This window comes from Calliphora vicina, chromosome 3, assembly GCF_958450345.1.
Source record: "Calliphora vicina chromosome 3, idCalVici1.1, whole genome shotgun sequence".
NCBI lineage: Eukaryota > Metazoa > Arthropoda > Insecta > Diptera > Calliphoridae > Calliphora > Calliphora vicina.
The window spans coordinates 127,646,516-127,664,649 of record NC_088782.1 but is presented as its reverse complement, the minus strand read 5'-3'; the positions used below and the strand labels follow the sequence as shown (position 1 = coordinate 127,664,649).

The 18,134-nt window shown below is 34.4% G+C and overlaps 2 protein-coding genes across 2 annotated transcripts in view; one reads left to right on the top strand and one right to left on the bottom strand.

Moving 5' to 3' along the window:
• LOC135955288 (uncharacterized) overlaps positions 1 to 15,883 on the bottom strand; it is a 196,104-nt gene extending 180,221 nt beyond the window's left edge. Inside the window, exon 1 of the mRNA XM_065505632.1 lies at positions 15,756 to 15,883. The gene's annotated coding sequence lies outside the window, so the exon portion shown is untranslated. The remainder of the gene's footprint in view (positions 1 to 15,755) is intronic.
• On the top strand, positions 9,308 to 16,981 carry Ir75d (Ionotropic receptor 75d). The gene is made up of 11 exons (XM_065506112.1): positions 9,308 to 9,509; positions 9,710 to 10,397; positions 10,970 to 11,558; positions 11,614 to 11,885; positions 11,951 to 12,154; positions 12,948 to 13,480; positions 14,825 to 14,941; positions 14,997 to 15,687; positions 15,743 to 16,331; positions 16,415 to 16,686; positions 16,747 to 16,981. Exons 1-11 carry the CDS (start codon positions 9,308 to 9,310, stop codon positions 16,979 to 16,981), a joined length of 4,392 nt encoding a protein of 1,463 aa, XP_065362184.1.
• Positions 16,982 to 18,134: the final 1,153 nt, after the last annotated feature.

Here is an 18,134-nt window from a genome sequence, read left to right as displayed (position 1 = left end):
AAAGTCCTTAACAACCAATAGAAATGTAATTCATCATTAGAGCTAAATATTTTCCCAATAAGCATTCAAGTTGAAATCAAGTGCAATTCAAGTGTAATTCAAGCCTTGAATTATAGTCAAGCAATTGAATTACACTTTATTTCAATAGCATGCTCCAGTGAAAATTAAACCTAAATTCAAGCCATATGTTTTTTGTTTCAAATGTTCAAGTGCTTGAATTTTTGGGGCTTTGGTGCTTACTTTCGAAGCTAAATTTCTAAAACTTCTACTCAGGATATAATCCCTTATTTAGTAATTTTTCTGAAAGAAGTCTCCTGTCAAACAGATGAAACTTATCAAATTTCAAATATCGCCTCTTTGAAAGCATTTTAGTTTAGTCTCGTACTTGAGCAGAGAGTCAAACAAATAGCAACTAAGTAAAAGGATATGGCATAAACGAATAAAGGATTTGATTTACGTACACATCGGACACATGTTCCTGCACTTAAACTATTTACAAATAACAATGCATCAAATGTTCAAAAGAAACAACAAATTGTATAGTATTGTATTGTAATATATTTCTTTTCATTCATAAATTCCTTATAATAATATTAATATTTTGAGATTAGGGGTTTCTATTAAAGAGATTTATTGGAATTAAAGGAAATGTCTAGTATTTAATAGCAAACAATTCAAATTTTTATTGAAATTATTTATGATTTTTATTGATTTGCCATTTTCTTAGGGTCATAAAATTATACTGCATATCATATATTAATCTTGAGCTTGAGAATTTTTTATTTAAATTTTGTTTATAAAAATTGGGTAATAAATTTGTGGGGTCAGAATGTTTAAACAAATTAAGTTGTTTTAAAACATAACATTATAAAAATGAAATAATTTTCTAACAAAACAGATATAAGATAATGGCTCAATAGAAAGAAGACAAATACCCCGCAAGAATTTGATGTTATTTATGGTTAACATACTTTGTAAGCTCTACAACATACCTTGTACATTACCTATAAGTAGTTTGGTAATGACTCACTTATAATCTGATAATATAAATTGTTATTTACTAAATAACTGCTGGCAACAACTAGCTAAGTAGTTTTATCAAACTAAACTATTGATTTTGTTAAAAAATATAAATTTTTTTCAAGTTGTCTTACACTTAGGTTTATAACTTTTTTCCTACTGAACCGATTTTCCAGATTTTTAATACCAAACTGTTTAGGTCATTGCTAAACATTATTAAAGAATCTTGTTAAATTTAGTTTCGTTTTGAAAACATGAGCGTGATTTACACACACATAGAGACATTCATAAGTTATGAAGGTGCAAAATAATGCAATTTATTTAATATTATTGCATTACTAAGAAGTAGTTTAGTAATTACTTACTTAAAATATGTTATATTAATGGATATTTATTAATCATCTGCTTGCAAAAACTACTTAAAAGCAATATATAAAGTTGTCTCACATTTTGGTTTATAACTTTTTTGGTACTGAACCGATTTTGCTGATTTTTAATAGCAAACTGCTTAGGTCATTAATAAATATTATGAAACAATTTTAATAATTTCAGATTTGTTTTATAAACGTGAGCGTGATTTACACAGACATCGAGTTATAATTTCTTAAGGATCAAACTTCATTAAAATCTACCCTATTTCTGCTTTTTTGTGAAAAATATGACAATAGCTAGCTAATTTAAATACCAGCTTTAAAAATAACAAAAGTTATTTATTAAGAAAATTGTCTCTTCCTTTTAATTAAAACAAAAATTCTCTTCTTTTTCATGTATATTAAAAACTTTTAACAAGACTTTTTCTAAAATTCTAATTTAAAAATTATTACAAAAGCACAACAAAAAACTTTAGTGTAGGAACAAAAATTGGCAAAATTTCAATCAGTTTCATACAAAAAAAAAAACAAAATAACGAAACACATTACAATCTATTTTATGTAAACATGGAAACATAGCAAAATTATATTAACATTTACTCACACAACTCTATATAAATATAGACATAAGGAGTACTTACATATCAAGCCCTTAAGGACCTAAACAAACACATAAAGTTGTACATATCTACATTTTTATGCAAGTACAAGAGTATGAATGTAAATCAGTGGTGGGCTTAAAGAGAACAGGGATCATGGCTTATAATAACATGTGTTGTAATCTAAACAGCTATTTATTGTGATTTTTATTAGATAATTTTAAGGAATTCCTAGACATTTATAGGTTTTACATGTAAATAACTGATAATGTTCGTCTCCTGTTGCCTATGAGTGCCGACAACTGATGTAAATAAATACTTGCTTAAGTACATATTAGAGTGGTTCGAAATGTTTTGGTACAATTTCAATACTTTATCATTATATCAAAATGCTTAATTGGCGTTAATGTTGGTCCTTACACGAGTGGTAGTCGAAATGAAAATATCAAAATTTAAATGGAAATAAGAGTGCTGTGCCGAATCTTTGAAGAACAGTTTTAGATGAAAAAAAATTTTAAAAAAAATGGGAAGAAAAAAATTTAAAAAAAAATCGGTTAAAAAAAAATTTTAAAAATAATTGGCGAAAAAAAATTTATTTTTCAAAAATCCATTCAAAAAATCTAGTCTATAGTCTGTTCAGTAGTCTAGCCAGGAGTCTAGTCAGTAGTCCAGTTCGTAGTTCTGTCCGTAGTCCAGTCCATATTCTAGTCCATAGTCTATTCCATAGTCTAGTCCATAGTCTAGTCCCTAGACTAGTCCCTAGTCAATAGTGTAGTCCATAGTCTAGTCCATAGTGCAGTCCATAGTCTAGTCCATAGTGCAGTCCATAGTCTAGTCCATAGTCTAGTCCATAGTCTAGTCCATAGTCTATTCCATAGTCTATTCGATAGTCTATTCCATAGTCTATTCGATAGTCTATTCCCTAGTCTAGTCCCTAGTTTGTTCCATAGTCTAGTCCCTAGTTTGTTCCATAGTCTAGTCCATAGTCTAGTCCCTAGTTTGGTCCATAGTCTAGTCCATAGTCTAGTCCATAGTCCAGTTCATAGTCTAGTTCATAGTCTAGTCCATAGTCTAGTCCATAGTCTAGTCCATAGTCCAGTTCATAGTCTAGTACATAGTCTAGTCCACTGTCTATTCCATAGTCCAGTCCATAGTCTAGTCCATAGTCTAGTCCATAGTCTAGTCCATAGTCTAGTCCATAGTCTAGTCCATAGTCTAGTCCATAGTCTAGTCCATAGTCTAGTCCATAGTCCAGTCCATAGTTTAGTCCATACTCTAGTCCATAGTCTAGTTCATAGTCTAGTCCATAGTCTAGTCCATAGTCTAGTCCATAGTCTAGTCCATAGTCTAGTCCATAGTCTAGTCCATAGTCTAGTCCATAGTCTAGTCCATAGTCTAGTCCATAGTCTAGTCCATAGTCTAGTCCATAGTCTAGTCCATAGTCCAGTCCATAGTTTAGTCCATACTCTAGTCCATAGTCTAGTTCATAGTCTAGTCCATAGTCTAGTCCATAGTCTAGTCCATAGTCTAGTCCATAGTCTAGTCCATAGTCTAGTCCATAGTCTAGTCCATAGTCTAGTCCATAGTCTAGTCCATAGTCTAGTCCATAGTCTAGTCCATAGTCTAGTCCATAGTCTAGTCCATAGTCTAGTCCATAGTCTAGTCCATAGTCTAGTCCATAGTCTAGTCCATAGTCTAGTCCATAGTCTAGTCCATAGTCTAGTCCATAGTCTAGTCCATAGTCTAGTCCATAGTCTAGTCCATAGTCTAGTCCATAGTCTAGTCCATAGTCTAGTCCATAGTCTAGTCCATAGTCTAGTACATAGTCTAGTCCACTGTCTATTCCATAGTCCAGTCCATAGTCTAGTCCATAGTCCAGTCCATAAATAGTCTATTCCCTAGTCTAGTCCCTAGTTTGTTCCATAGTCTAGTCCCTAGTTTGTTCCATAGTCTAGTCCATAGTCTAGTCCCTAGTTTGGTCCATAGTCTAGTCCATAGTGCAGTCCATAGTCTAGTCCATAGTCCAGTTCATAGTCTAGTTCATAGTCTAGTCCATAGTCTAGTCCATAGTCTAGTCCATAGTCTAGTCCATAGTCCAGTTCATAGTCTAGTACATAGTCTAGTCCACTGTCTATTCCATAGTCCAGTCCATAGTCTAGTCCATAGTCCAGTCCATAGTTTAGTCCATACTCTAGTCCATAGTCTAGTCCATAGTCTAGTCCATAGTCTAGTCCATAGTCTAGTCCATAGTCTAGTCCATAGTCTAGTCCATAGTCTAGTCCATAGTCTAGTCCATAGTCTAGTCCATAGTCTAGTCCATAGTCTAGTCCATAGTCTAGTCCATAGTCTAGTCCATAGTCTAGTCCATAGTCTAGTCTAGTCCATAGTCTAGTCCATAGTCTAGTCTAGTCCATAGTCTAGACTACTCCATTGTCTATTCCATAGTCTAGTCCATAGTCTAGTCCAAAGTCTAGTCCAAAGTCTAGTCCATAGTCTAGTCCATAGTCTAGTCCATAGTCTAGTCCATAGTCTAGTCCATAGTCTAGTCCATAGTCTAGTCCATAGTCTAGTCCATAGTCTAGTCCATAGTCTAGTCCATAGTCTAGTCCATAGTCTAGCCCATAGTCTAGTTCATAGTCTATTCCATAGTCTAGTCCATAGTCTAGTCCATAGTCTAGTCCATAGTCTAGTCCATAGTCTAGCCCATAGTCTAGTCCATAGTCTAGTCCAAAGTCTAGTCCAAAGTCTAGTCCATAGTCTAGTCCATAGTCTAGTCCATAGTCTAGTCCATAGTCTAGTCCATAGTCTAGTCCATAGTCTAGTCCATAGTCTAGCCCATAGTCTAGTCCATAGTCTAGTCCATAGTCTAGTCCATAGTCTAGTCCATAGTCTAGTCCATAGTCTAGTCCATAGTCTAGTCCATAGTCTAGTCCATAGTCTAGCCCATAGTCTAGTCCATAGTCTAGTCCATAGTCTAGTCCATTGTCTAGTCCATTGTCTAGTCCATAGTCTAGTCCATAGTCTAGTCCATAGTTTAGTCCATAGTCTAGTCCATAGTTTAGTCCATAGTCTAGTCCATTGTCTAGTCTAATCTGTAGCGTATTATAGTCCGTAGTCTAGTCAATAGTCGAGTCAGTAGTCAAGTCAGTAGACTAGTCCATAGTCTAGTTAGTAGCCTAGTTGGTAGTCTAATTAATAGTCTAGTTGTTAGTCTAGTCAGTAGTTTGAGCAATAGTATTCTCCGTAGTCTATTCTAGTCAGTATTCTAATCCATAGTCAAGTCTTTTGTCTAGTCCCTAGTCTATATCGAAGTCTTGTCAATAATCTATTCCGTTGTCTAGTCAGTAGACTAGTCAGTAGTCAAGTTAATAGTTTAGTCAGTAGTCTATAGTATATTCGGTAGTCATGTCAGTAGACTAGTCAGTAGTGCATTCAGAAGTCTTGTCCGATATCTAGTCCAAAGTCTAGTTTTAGATAAAAATTTAAAAAATAAAAAAATTAATAAAAATGAGAAAAAATTATTTTTAGTGGAAAAAAATTGGTTTAAACAAATTTTGCTTGAAAAAGAATTTTTCCTTTAAAATTCGGATCCCCTCTAATTGTACAAGTTCCCATTCATGTCCTGGTTTGTGTATGAAAATTATTTTTTTAAAAACTTGTAACGTTTATTTTTCATGTAATTTATTTTATATCTAAATTTATTTATTTTTCGTTTTTTTTTTCTAATAATTTTATCATGATGTGTAACCATAAATATTGTTAAAGCCTTTTTTATGCTTGAATCACCATAAATAACAATAGATTCTGTTATGAGCTACTGACTCTGTTAAATGCTGGGGTGGGGGAGGGGTGTAATGGTTGTTCCGCCAGCCAATGACAAACAATATTTTAAACTTGGTAGTTTAATGAAGTCATTTCTTACATCGATGCTGTGAGTGATGCAGTTAAGGAACGTATTTTATGGAAAATTTATAAGAAAAATAATTTTTGTTCCTTGTGTACTTCATTAGAATTTTGTATAGAGTGGAATCATAACATAAAATAAATAATAAGAATTTTTTCATATGAAATTTATTAAATACAGGAACTAACGGTTAGACCGTAAATCCTACAGTAAAGTAGAGACGAATTTCATGAAGAGGCCTCACCTCTGAAGTTTTCAATAACTAACAAATAACCCTTGATATTCTTCCCCAAAACAAAAGTTTAAAATAAAAATATTATAACAAATCTTCTTAACCTGCCACCCCTCCTAACAATTCCCTCTTTTTTGGTTTTAATTAAACAAATTTAAAGGCTTTTGTTTACAACTAAAACCCAAAATATATTTTTACTCCAGTTTTCAATTAAATTCCTGGCAATTTCAAATAAAAAACAAAATTTGTTACAGCAAGTATTTTGGTTTTTAATTGCCACAAATCCAGCCAATCTAAATTGTGTGCATCGATGATCTTTACAAGCTTAAAATAAATAAATTTTGCAAAAGTAAAGCAATGGCATTTTATATACAACCAATATTAAGGAGGCACCAAATTAAACAACAGAAAAATAGAACAAGTCTTTAGTTAGTTTTACAAAAAACAAATGGAGTTCCCCTTAAAACTCCACAACTATCTATCTCTTATTGGCCCTGAATATTCCAAACATTATAAAACACTTTCCTAACATTCTGCTGCACCCTTGTCCTTAGAAAAAATAAATCCAAATTTTCAGCACTATTGCTCTAACAACCACTTATACATTTTGATTCATTGGTTGCAATATTTTTCACAGTTGTCAGGCAAATTCTCAAATGTAACAAAAAACACACAATCACTGATATATATGGACTCTGGGCATCATTCATATTCAATAATAATAATAAAAAAAAAATACAAAGTAAAACAAACAAATAAAAAATGATTTTATAACGTTAAAATTCTATTTGTTTTCAGTTTTAATTGTTGGCACGTGACGTGGTTTATTTTATTTTTTCCTTTATTTAAAAAAATATTTAAATGCTGCAAAAACGTACATACACAAGCAAAGGAATTTAAAAAAACATAACTTTGATTTAAGTGTATTGAAATATCAATATATTGCGTGACTCAATGCAAGTTATGGATTCAATTTCAAAAAAGCACAACTTGTTTATGATAATTTATTTTAATAGTTTTAGCGTTAGAATATAAATATAAAGAAATGTGACCTAAACCCATCTCCCTCTTCAAGCTAGAAAATTCAAATATCTTTAAATCTTACACACCCTATGACTAGAGTACGACTAAACTCTGACTTCGATTAGGCTACTGACTAAGATATCGACTAGACTACTGACTAGACAACTGACTAGACTACCGACTACACTACTGACTAGTCTACTGTCTTGACTCTTGACTAGAATATTGACTAGACTACGGACTACACTACGGAATATACTACGGAATATACTATGGACTAGACTATGTACTAGACTATCGACTAGACTACGGACTAGACTATGGATTAGACTAAGGACTAGACTATTTACTAGACTAGACTATGGACTAGACTATCGACTAGACCACGACTAGACTATGGACTAGACCACGACTAGACTATGGACTAACTATCGACTGGACTAAGGACAAGACTAAGGACTAGACTATGGATTAGACTATCGACTTTACTATGGACTAGACTATGGACTAGACTATGGATTAGACTATCGACTGGACTAGACTATGGACTAGACTACGGACTAGACTATGGACTAGACTATGGACTAGACTATGGACTAGACAATGAACTAGACTACGGACTAGACAATGGACTTGACTATGGACTAGACTATGGACTAGACTACGGACTAGACAATGGACTAGACTACGGACTATACTATGGACTAGACTATGGACTAGACTATGGACTTGACTATGGACTAGACTATGGACTAGACTATGGACTAGACTACGGACTAGACTATGGATTAGACTATGAACTAGACTATGGACTAGACTATTTACTAGACCACGACTAGACTATGGACTAGACTATGGACTAGACTATGGACTAGACTATGGACTAGACTATGGACTAGACTATGAACTAGACTATGGACTAGACTATGGATTAGACTATGGACTAGACTATGGATTAGACTACGGACTAGACTATGGACTATACTATCGACTAGACTACGGATTAGACTACGGACTAGACTATGGACTAGACTATCGACTAGACTACGGACTAGACTATGGACTAGACTATTGACTAGACTATGGACTAGACTATGGACTAGACTATGGATTAGACTATCGACTAGACTATGGACTATACTATCGACTAGACTACGGATTAGACTACGGACTAGACCACGGAATAGACTATGGACTAGACTATCGACTAGACTAAGGACTAGACTATGGACTAGACTATCGACTAGACTACGGACTAGACTATGGATTAGAGTATGGACTAGACTACGGACTTGACTATGGACTAGACTACGGAGTAGACTACGGACTACACTACGGGCTAGACTATGGACTAGACTATCGAATAGATCACGGACTAAAGTATGAACTATACTATGGACTAGACTATGGACTAAACTATGGATTAGACTATGGACTAGACTACGGACTAGGCTATGGACTAGACTGTCGACTAGACTATGGACTTGACTGGCTGAACTACTGACTAGACTACAGAATAGACTATGGACTAGACTATGGACTAGACTATTGGATTGACCAATGATTAGACTATGGACAAGACTACATACTAGACTACGAACAAGACTACTGACTAGGCAACGAACTAGATTACTGACTTGACTACTCTACTGACTTCACTACTGGCTACACGACTCATTGGATTATGTCAGGATGAGAAAGATTTTGAATCAAAAATTACTGATATATAGGGAAAAAACCTTGTACCAAATGAAAGAAATGTTGAAAAATTTCAACTAGAAACCCTTGTAAACGTAAATTTCTAAAAAGAAAAAAATATTAGCCAATAAAAAATTCTGCTGTTATAATTTATCAATTTAAAATTTTCCTACTTTATGCTCGTTAACAACTTAATATGATAATTTTCTATAATACAAAATGCAATTGAATATTAAAATGATTTCAACAAATAATCACCTCTTGCAGTTTATATATTAAGATATAAAAATAGGTTGTTACCCAAATTACAAACCGAAATATATGTTACAGTATTTAAAGAGGCAGAGGAAAATGTTGAGTATAAAAAGCAAAATACAAGACACGATAAAAGTCAAAATATCAAAACCAGTTAACAAGGAAATACCTGTGTGGTAAAGTGATAAAAAGCTAAATATAAAGGATGCAATTTTCACTTGTAGCAATAGCATTATTGGTTTATGTGGCTAATAGTTTGGAACAAATTTATGCAGAAGGCAACCATAATTTTCAGAAAACTTCAAAGAATATTAAAAAAGATACGTTTAAAACAATAACTTTGAGTTACTTTCAATTTCATGGAGTGCGCAGTTTGAACTTGATTGTATGTCCAACTAATAACACAGGTACTGAAGTGTAAGTGCTGGTTCACACACGCCAAGTTTACTTAAGCAAGTCTTGAGTTTATAGAAGAGAGGACAATCTTTCCAATCTCCTCTCCTCTCTCATCAAGAATCTCAAGACTGGAGCAAGTAAACTTAACGTGTATAAATCTGCTGTAACATTTAATTGACAAATAATGCTTATAAAATTCTAACAATTTAAGCTTGGAAAATTCCTGCAATGGTGTCATTTTTTATGGAACACAACCTGCCAGTACGCGTTTGGTCGGGTCATGATTATTTGCCAGAAATGCCTAAACGAGGCTTATTTGGTCCACCCATTACTTTTCGTGATGATAGAAACGATTCTTTTCGACGTCCTTTAAAACTTAAACTTGAACCTTTAGCCCATAAAACAGGCATAATTTTAAATGATTTCAATACAGGCTGTGCTTTAAACGTTTTAAGATGGTCAGCGGCCTCCGAAAATAATTATTTTAAAACCAATAACTTTTGGCTGCTTATAACAAAAGATATTACAGATTTAAAGTCTTTGGAAGATGAGGATATTTTTCTGCCACCCGACAGTGAAGTTAAAGTTTTAGTTCAACATGTAAATCTAGCATTTTCGCTATTTGATGTTTATAAAGTAGCTGCCTTTAAACCGCTAAAACATAATTTTGTAGCTCATAATTTTTCTGATGTAGAGGAAATGTGTAAAGCTCTAAGGAAATTTGGTTCGGTAATTTCCCGGCGTGAGGATTTGGAGGGTATTACTTTTAATACCGGTTTGGTAATCAACTTTCCCGATATGTTTACTGATATAGAGGATTTATCTTTGAGACATATTGACACCATGGCAAAGGTTACCAATCGCTTAGTGGTGGATATGGCCAGAAAATTGAATCTGAAGTAGGTCCATTACTATTACTAAAATACCAACTAGCCTACTGACTGGGCTACTGACTAGACTGCTGACTAGACTGCTGACTAGACTGCTGACTAGACTGCTGACTAGACTGCTGACTAGACTGCTGACTAGACTGCTGACTAGACTGCTGACTAGACTGCTGACTAGACTGCTGACTAGACTGCTGACTAGACTGCTGACTAGACTGCCGACTAGACTGCCGACTAGACTGCCGACTAGACTGCCGACTAGACTGCTGACTAGACTGCTGACTAGACTGCCGACTAGACTGCTGACTAGACTGCTGACTAGACTGCCGACTAGACTACTGACCAGACTACTACTGACTGACTAAACTACTGACCAGACTACTGACTGACTAAACTACTGACTGACTAAACTACTGACCAGACTACTGACTAGTAGTCTACTGACTGTACTACGAACTAGACTACTGACTAAACTAAGTACTGACTAGACTATGGACTAGAATGCGAACTAGAATAGACATTTGAGATGGGTCAATTACTATTTCTTAGATTTTTAATCGTTTATAACTTAATCTTTTATCTAGATTCAATACTTATCAAACCGACAACTATGGCTGGCGTAAAGCCAACGGCTCTTTCAGTGGTTTAATGGGTCGTTTTCAACGCTACGAATTGGATTTTGGTCAAATGGCCTTTTTTATGCGTTTAGATCGCACTGCTGTTTGTAATTTCCTAGTCGAAACTTTTCGCATAAGAGCTGGCATAATGTTTAGACAGCCTCCTTTGTCTTCGGTGGCCAATATTTTCACCATGCCCTTTGAAATGGATGTGTGGATTTGTTTAATCATTTTGATTGTGGTTACTTTCTGTGTATTTGCTTTGGAATTGGCTTTATCGCCGCACACTCACGAAATGCACTACTGGGATTGTGCCATCTTTGTGTGGGGAGCCATGTGCCAGCAGGGATTCTATGGCTCCGTGTCCAATCTTTCGGCTCGTATTATAATTTTCACCACCTTCGTAGCCACGTTATTTTTATTTATATCATTTTCGGCCAATATAGTGGCTCTATTGCAAAGTCCTTCGGAAGCTATACGTTCATTAAGTGATCTGAGTCATTCTTCATTGGAACTGGGGGTAATGGATACGGTTTACAATAGAGTGTTTCTAAATGTAAGTAAAAATATTGTTCAAAAAACATCAATAGCTATAATTTCTTTGTTTAAAGGAATCCACTGATCCCGTAACTAAATATTTGTACCTCAAGAAAATCTTGCCCAAAGGTGAGAGTATTTACATCAGCCCTGCTGCTGGGATTAACAAAATGCGCTATGAAACCTTTGCCTTTCAAGTAGAACTACAAACGGGCTATCAAATTATTAGCGATACTTTTAGTGAACCCGAAAAATGTGGCCTTAAGGAAATGGAGCCATATAAATTGCCCATGATAGCAGTGCCCACCCGTAAAAACTTTCCCTACAAGGAGTTATTTAGAAGACAGTAAATATTTATGATATAAAAGAGATTGATTGATTAACAATTTATGAATTTTGTGTATTTTATAGACTGAGATGGCAACGCGAAGTGGGTCTTATGAATCGTGAGGAACGTAAATGGTTCACCCAAAAACCCAAATGTGAAGGCATGGGTCGTTTTGTTTCGATTGGTTTAAAGGAATGTCGTTATGCTTGGGCGGTATTAGGTTGGGGTTTCCTATTTGCTTTGACCGCTTTGGGCTGTGAATTGCTGTTAATAAAGTATTTGAAATAGAGGAATTTCCAATTAAAAAAGCACTCAGTAAATAATAGTAGATGCACCAGGATATTTGAAAATAAATTTTAAAATATTATGTTAAAAATTAATGTTTCTAGTGACATTTGTCGAAGGACCGTGGGAAATTTCTGTTAAATTGGTATTTAAGTGGATTTAATTATAGGTGTTTTGATTCAGAGTAATGAAGGATAACTTAGAAGAGAAAATGAATTAGAAGAAAATATTTATCAACGAAAAAGGATTGACCTTAAAAATACTCCACTTGGAGATAAATTCTTGATGAAATTCTTACACTCCGATTACACTGACTAGACTGCATACTAAATTACTCACTAGACTATCACTAGACTATTGACTAGACTATTGACTAGAATACTGATTAAACTACTAGCTAGACTACTGGGTCCGCGTTTGAGATGGTGCGTTGGAAAGGTTGTGGTCCGTTGGAAAGGTACGGAAGTGAGTACTGATGAATGGTTAGCTGCGGTTGTAGCTACGGCATTCGGGTACGATGGTAAATCCGTGAGGGATAAGGGAGGTCTTACCCTAACGAATGTTCATAATGGAGCATGAAGGGCAGGATAGGGTTTTTGATGTAGACGATCTTCTGGGATTGTCGAGATACTCTTTTGATGAATCGAGTGCCATTCAAAAGTTCTGACGAGGAGCTAGATATCACTGTGATATCTACTAACAATCAGAAGGCAGAGGGATCAACTCCCACCTATGAGGACATGGGAATCCAAAAGAGTTGATCGTTAGAAAATCGCCCACGTGCCATTGAGGTAGCATTGGAGGAGTTGCCAAGTGCCCCTCCAAGGCAGGTTCCGGAACCCTGAAGTCTCTAGCTTATCTGGCTAAGATGGAGAAGAGAGATCTGGCTTCTTTAAATTCGAAAGAATTTACGGTGGGTTGGTCTTCTTCTGGGGAGTGTCATACAGATGCTGATGTCGACCAGGCAATCATCCGTAAGGGTGTAGAGTCGGCGACTTCATCAGCATGTCTCTTAGCTGAAATTGAGGACGGTTTAGCTCTAACTTCTGAACCGCTATGGGCTTCGGTAAGTGCTGTGGATGATAGTTGGTCATTACCGTCATCTTCACAGGTACTCCATAAAGGCGACCTTAAAAGAAATAAAGCTGGCAGTGTTCAGCATTCCTCGACAAAGGTACTGAAGATCCCTGCATCGCTGAACACTGGTGGTTCAACTCCTGCTAGCGCTCTTAAAGGCACCCAAAAGGAGTCTATTAAGAGAGCTAGATCTGGGGATGATCAGCCGTCCTTATCAACTAAGAAGGTGAAGAAATCTTTGAGCCAGGATAGTAATTTTCAAGCAGCAGTCATAGAACAGAATGATCCTAGTGAGAAGATCAGGAACTCTACGAATCTGGTGTAGTAGGACGGATAGCAGGGTGTCTAGGTATTTTTCGCTAAAGTTGGATGCAACGGCAACCAGAATACGAATTGGGCTGGATAGGAAAAGTCTTAGGTCATTAGTAGGAATGATAACCGGTCTGGAATGGAGCCTTCATTGGTAAATAGGATATGCGAGGATATTGAGGAACTGGAGACAGTGGAACGTATTCTGTGTAACTGTCCTAGATTACAGGGGCTAAGGCAAAATGACTAGGAGAAAGGTTTCATGACGAACTGGGGGATATAGCTAGATATGATCTATGTAATTTTTTAGACTTTATCATGGGAATAGGCTGGCTATTTTAGGTAACAGGACTCTGCGAAATCCAGTCTATACTTATTTCCTGTCCTACTTGGACTGGGTTGTTTTTTATTTCTGTTTATATCACTTGACTTCTTTCTTTTCTTTCCAATTTCATTTGTCCTTTTCACATCTATTTCACAACCTAGTTATATTTCTAAAGGGTATCACAATGGATCCTATGGGTATCCGAGTGGAAGTGTACCCCTTCAAATCATTCTATCAAGCGCTCAATTTGTTAATTTCAGTTAACAATTCAATGCATGCGTTAATGAGGATGTGTTAGAGAAGATAAATGCAGCTTTGCACCTTATCGAAGATCCATATCTTCTGATATTCAAAGTTATTAATTTTTTCTTTTCATTTACATTTTACTCTTGTACTTCTCGAAGATCCATTTCTTCTGGTATTGCTTTTTTTTTCTTTCTATTTCTATTTTCTTTTTACCACAAGAAACTAATTAAAAGAACTGTACCTTCAAAAGTCTCCTATGCTCCGCTTCGAAGGACCATAATTTCCTCCCCATTGTTTGCAAAATTTTCCCAATATAGATTTTTTTCTTTTTATTGCACATTTTACTTCATCTAACAACTTAATTTGGCAATTTCCTTTAATACGATGATAGCGAAACATTACAAACATTTCAACAGCTATCTTCTACCTTGACTGCATTTGAGCTGCGTGCGTAAATGAACGTGTTGTCCCATAATTACTACTAACAAAGAATGGAAAAAACGGGGGAGGGTGAGGGGTAGAGAAAAGCAAACATGCAATAGAGGACCTGCATACTATAAAAAGCCAAAGAAAACCAAAGTCATGTCAAGATGGCAGTGAAACGATTAACACGAACACACCAGGAATTACGCTTGATAGAGGATAACAAAAATAGAAACGATGCAATTGCTAATAATGTTAAAAGCTGTAATGCTAGTTTATGTGGTAAATAAAGTTAAAGAATGTGGTAAAGTAGAGGCAGCAAATGATAAAGACATCATTTTGGCATATTTTCATTATCATGGCGTAAACAGCTTAAACCTAATTATATGTCCCTCTAATGAAACCTCAGGTAAATAAATAATAAAACTAAAATCAAATATTTCTAATTTTCAAAATATTTCTAGCTTTTAAGCTTTCCTCCCTAGCCTGGTACTATTTGAAAAACAATATGCCTTTACATATTTGGTCGGGAGAGGATTATTTAGCTGAAATGCCTGAGCCAGCCTTATATGGTCCTGCCAATACATTTGTAATGAACAACAATGATTCTTTTCGACGTCCTTTAAAATTAAAACTTGAACCTTTAGCTCACAAAACAGGCGTCATATTATTTGACTTCAATACAATGTGTGGTTTAAATGTTCTGAGATGGTCGGCTGCCGCCGAGCACAATTATTTTACCAACAATAGATATTGGCTATTAACCACAAAACATAACTCCGATGTAAATGCTCTAGAGGACAAGGAAATATTTCTACCCCCAGACAGTGAAGTAAAAGTTTTAGTTCAGAATGAGATGATGGCTAACTTTAACTTACTGGATGTTTATAAAGTAGCAGCTTTCAAGCCTGTTAAACATAATTTTGTGGCAGAGAATTTCCAGGAAACAAAAGAAATGATTACCTCATTGCAATTGTATGGTTCGGTTATATCCTTGCGTGAGAATTTGGAGAATATAACTTTTGACACGGGTCTGGTGATAGCCTTTCCCGATATGTTTACAAATATAGAGGATTTGAGTTTAAGACATATTGATACCATCTCCAAAGTAAATAATCGTTTGACCATAGAACTGGCCAATAAATTAAATATGCAGTAAGTTTAAAAATCTAGCCTTAAATATTTTCATTTCTATAATTAAATTTTATAGTTTTAATACTCACCAGACTGACAACTATGGCTGGCATCAACCGAATGGCTCTTTTGATGGTTTGATGGGTCGTTTTCAACGTTTTGAATTGGATTTTGGGCAAATGGCCATTTTTATGCGTTTGGATCGTATTGCTTTATGTGATTTTGTTGCGGAAACTTTTCGCATAAGAGCTGGCATAATGTTTAGACAGCCTCCTTTGTCGGCAGTGGCCAATATATTTGCCATGCCTTTTGAAAATGATGTTTGGATTTCTTTGGTCGTTTTGGTTATAGTCACCTTTTGTGTATTTGCTTTGGAATTGTTATTTTCTCCTCATAATCACGAAATGGATTATTGGGATTGTGCTGTGTTTGTTTGGGGTGCCATGTGCCAGCAGGGTTTTTATGTTTCAGTGGCAAATCGTTCGGCTCGTATTATAATTTTCACCACCTTCGTGGCCACCTTATTTCTGTTTACATCATTTTCTGCCAATATTGTAGCTCTATTGCAAAGTCCTTCGGAAGCCATACACACACTAAAAGATTTGAGTCAGTCTCCTTTGGAAATTGGCGTACAGGATACTGTCTACAATAAGATATATTTCAATGTAAGTTAGTTTACTCATACTTATATGCAAACAAATCTAAATCTATTTTCAAACTTTTGTTTATTTTGCTATTATAATTTAAGGAATCTACCGATCCTGTTACTAATTATTTGTACCACAAGAAAATTGCTCCCAAGGGAGACAGTATTTATATGCGACCCTTGGTGGGCATGGAGAAAATGCGTTCTGGCATGTTTGCCTATCAAGTGGAATTGCAGGCTGGCTATCAAATAATCAGCGATACTTTTAGCGAGCCAGAAAAATGTGGTCTCAAGGCTTTGGAGCCCTTTCAGCTGCCCATGATAGCCATACCGACGCGCAAGAATTTTCCCTATAAGGAACTATTTAGGAGACAGTAGTTATTTTGTGGATAAAGAACTAAACTAACCAACTAATATATTTATTTTATTTATAGATTAAGATGGCAACGTGAGGTGGGTCTTATGAATCGTGAGGAGCGCAAATGGTTTCCTCAAAAACCCAAATGTGAGGGTGGTGTGGGCGGTTTTGTTTCCATTGGCCTAACAGAGTGTCGTTATGCCTTGGCCATATTTGGTTTGGGTTCTCTATTTGCCGGCTCCGTGTTATGTGCCGAATTGTTGCTGAAAAACTCCTTTAAATTGTGGAGGTTTATGAATAAATTCAAATGAATATATAAATATTTGAAATGGAAACAAATGTTTTTGAAAAATTTTGAAAATTATTTTTTGGTGAAAAGAAAAAATAAAACTTATTTGGCGATAAAATGTTTTTTTGATAAAAAGTTTTGTTGGTGTATGAAAAACAAAAAGCAATTTAAAAATGTATTTTTTTTGTTTGTGGTTGGGATAAAGCTTTTTTGCTTTATATTAAAAAAAAAGCATTTTGGGAGCTTTAATGAACAATTTTTTTGTAGATAAAATATGTTTCTTCGTAAAAAAAGAGTTCAAGTTTAAAAATCTTTGTTGTCAATAACAAAAAGAATTTTCAGAAAAATGCTTTTTTGAACAAAAAATAGGTTTTAGTGCAAAGCTTTTTGGAAAAAATAATTTTTATTTTCTGAAAAAAGGCTTTTTTTACCAAATAAACTTGTTTTAGTTCACAAAGCTTTTTTACAAAACAAAAAAATTTATTTAGTTAAACAATTTTTGAAGAAAGTTATTTTTAGTTTTTATTAAAAAAAAATTTTAAGAAAAAAAACTTTTTTGTAAAAAAAGCTTTTTGATTAAAATTAATTTTAGTAAAAAAATTTTTTTTTGGAAAATAATTATTTTTAATGAAAAATCTTTATCATTCAAAAAGGTTTTTTGGGAAAAAAATGTTTCCTGAAAAAAGCTCTTTTAACCATATAATTTGTTTTAAGTGCAAAAAGCTTTTTTACAAAAAAGTTTTTTTTAGTAAAATAATGATTTTTAAGTTCTTTTTAGTATTGTATTGAAATAATTAAAATTGGTAAAATAACTTAGTTTTAAGTCGAAAAGAGATTTTGTTAAAACATGTTTTCTGAAAAAAGCTTGTTTTTATTGCAAAAACTATTTTTTAGTTATAAATATAATAATTGTTTTAGTTCTTTTCATTGAAAAACATAATGATGATTTTTTTTGATGAAAATTTATTTTTGTGAAAAAAGCTTTTTTGAAGAAAATGTATTTTAGTGGAAAAAATGTTTTTAGCAAAAAAAGCGTTTTTGATAAGAATGTATTTTAGTGAAAAAATAGAAAGGTTTTTAGCGAAAAAAGCTTTTTTAGTGAAAAAAATAAATTTAGTGAAACATGTTTTCGCAAAAAAGCTTTTTTGACCATAAAGCTTTTTCACAAAAAAATT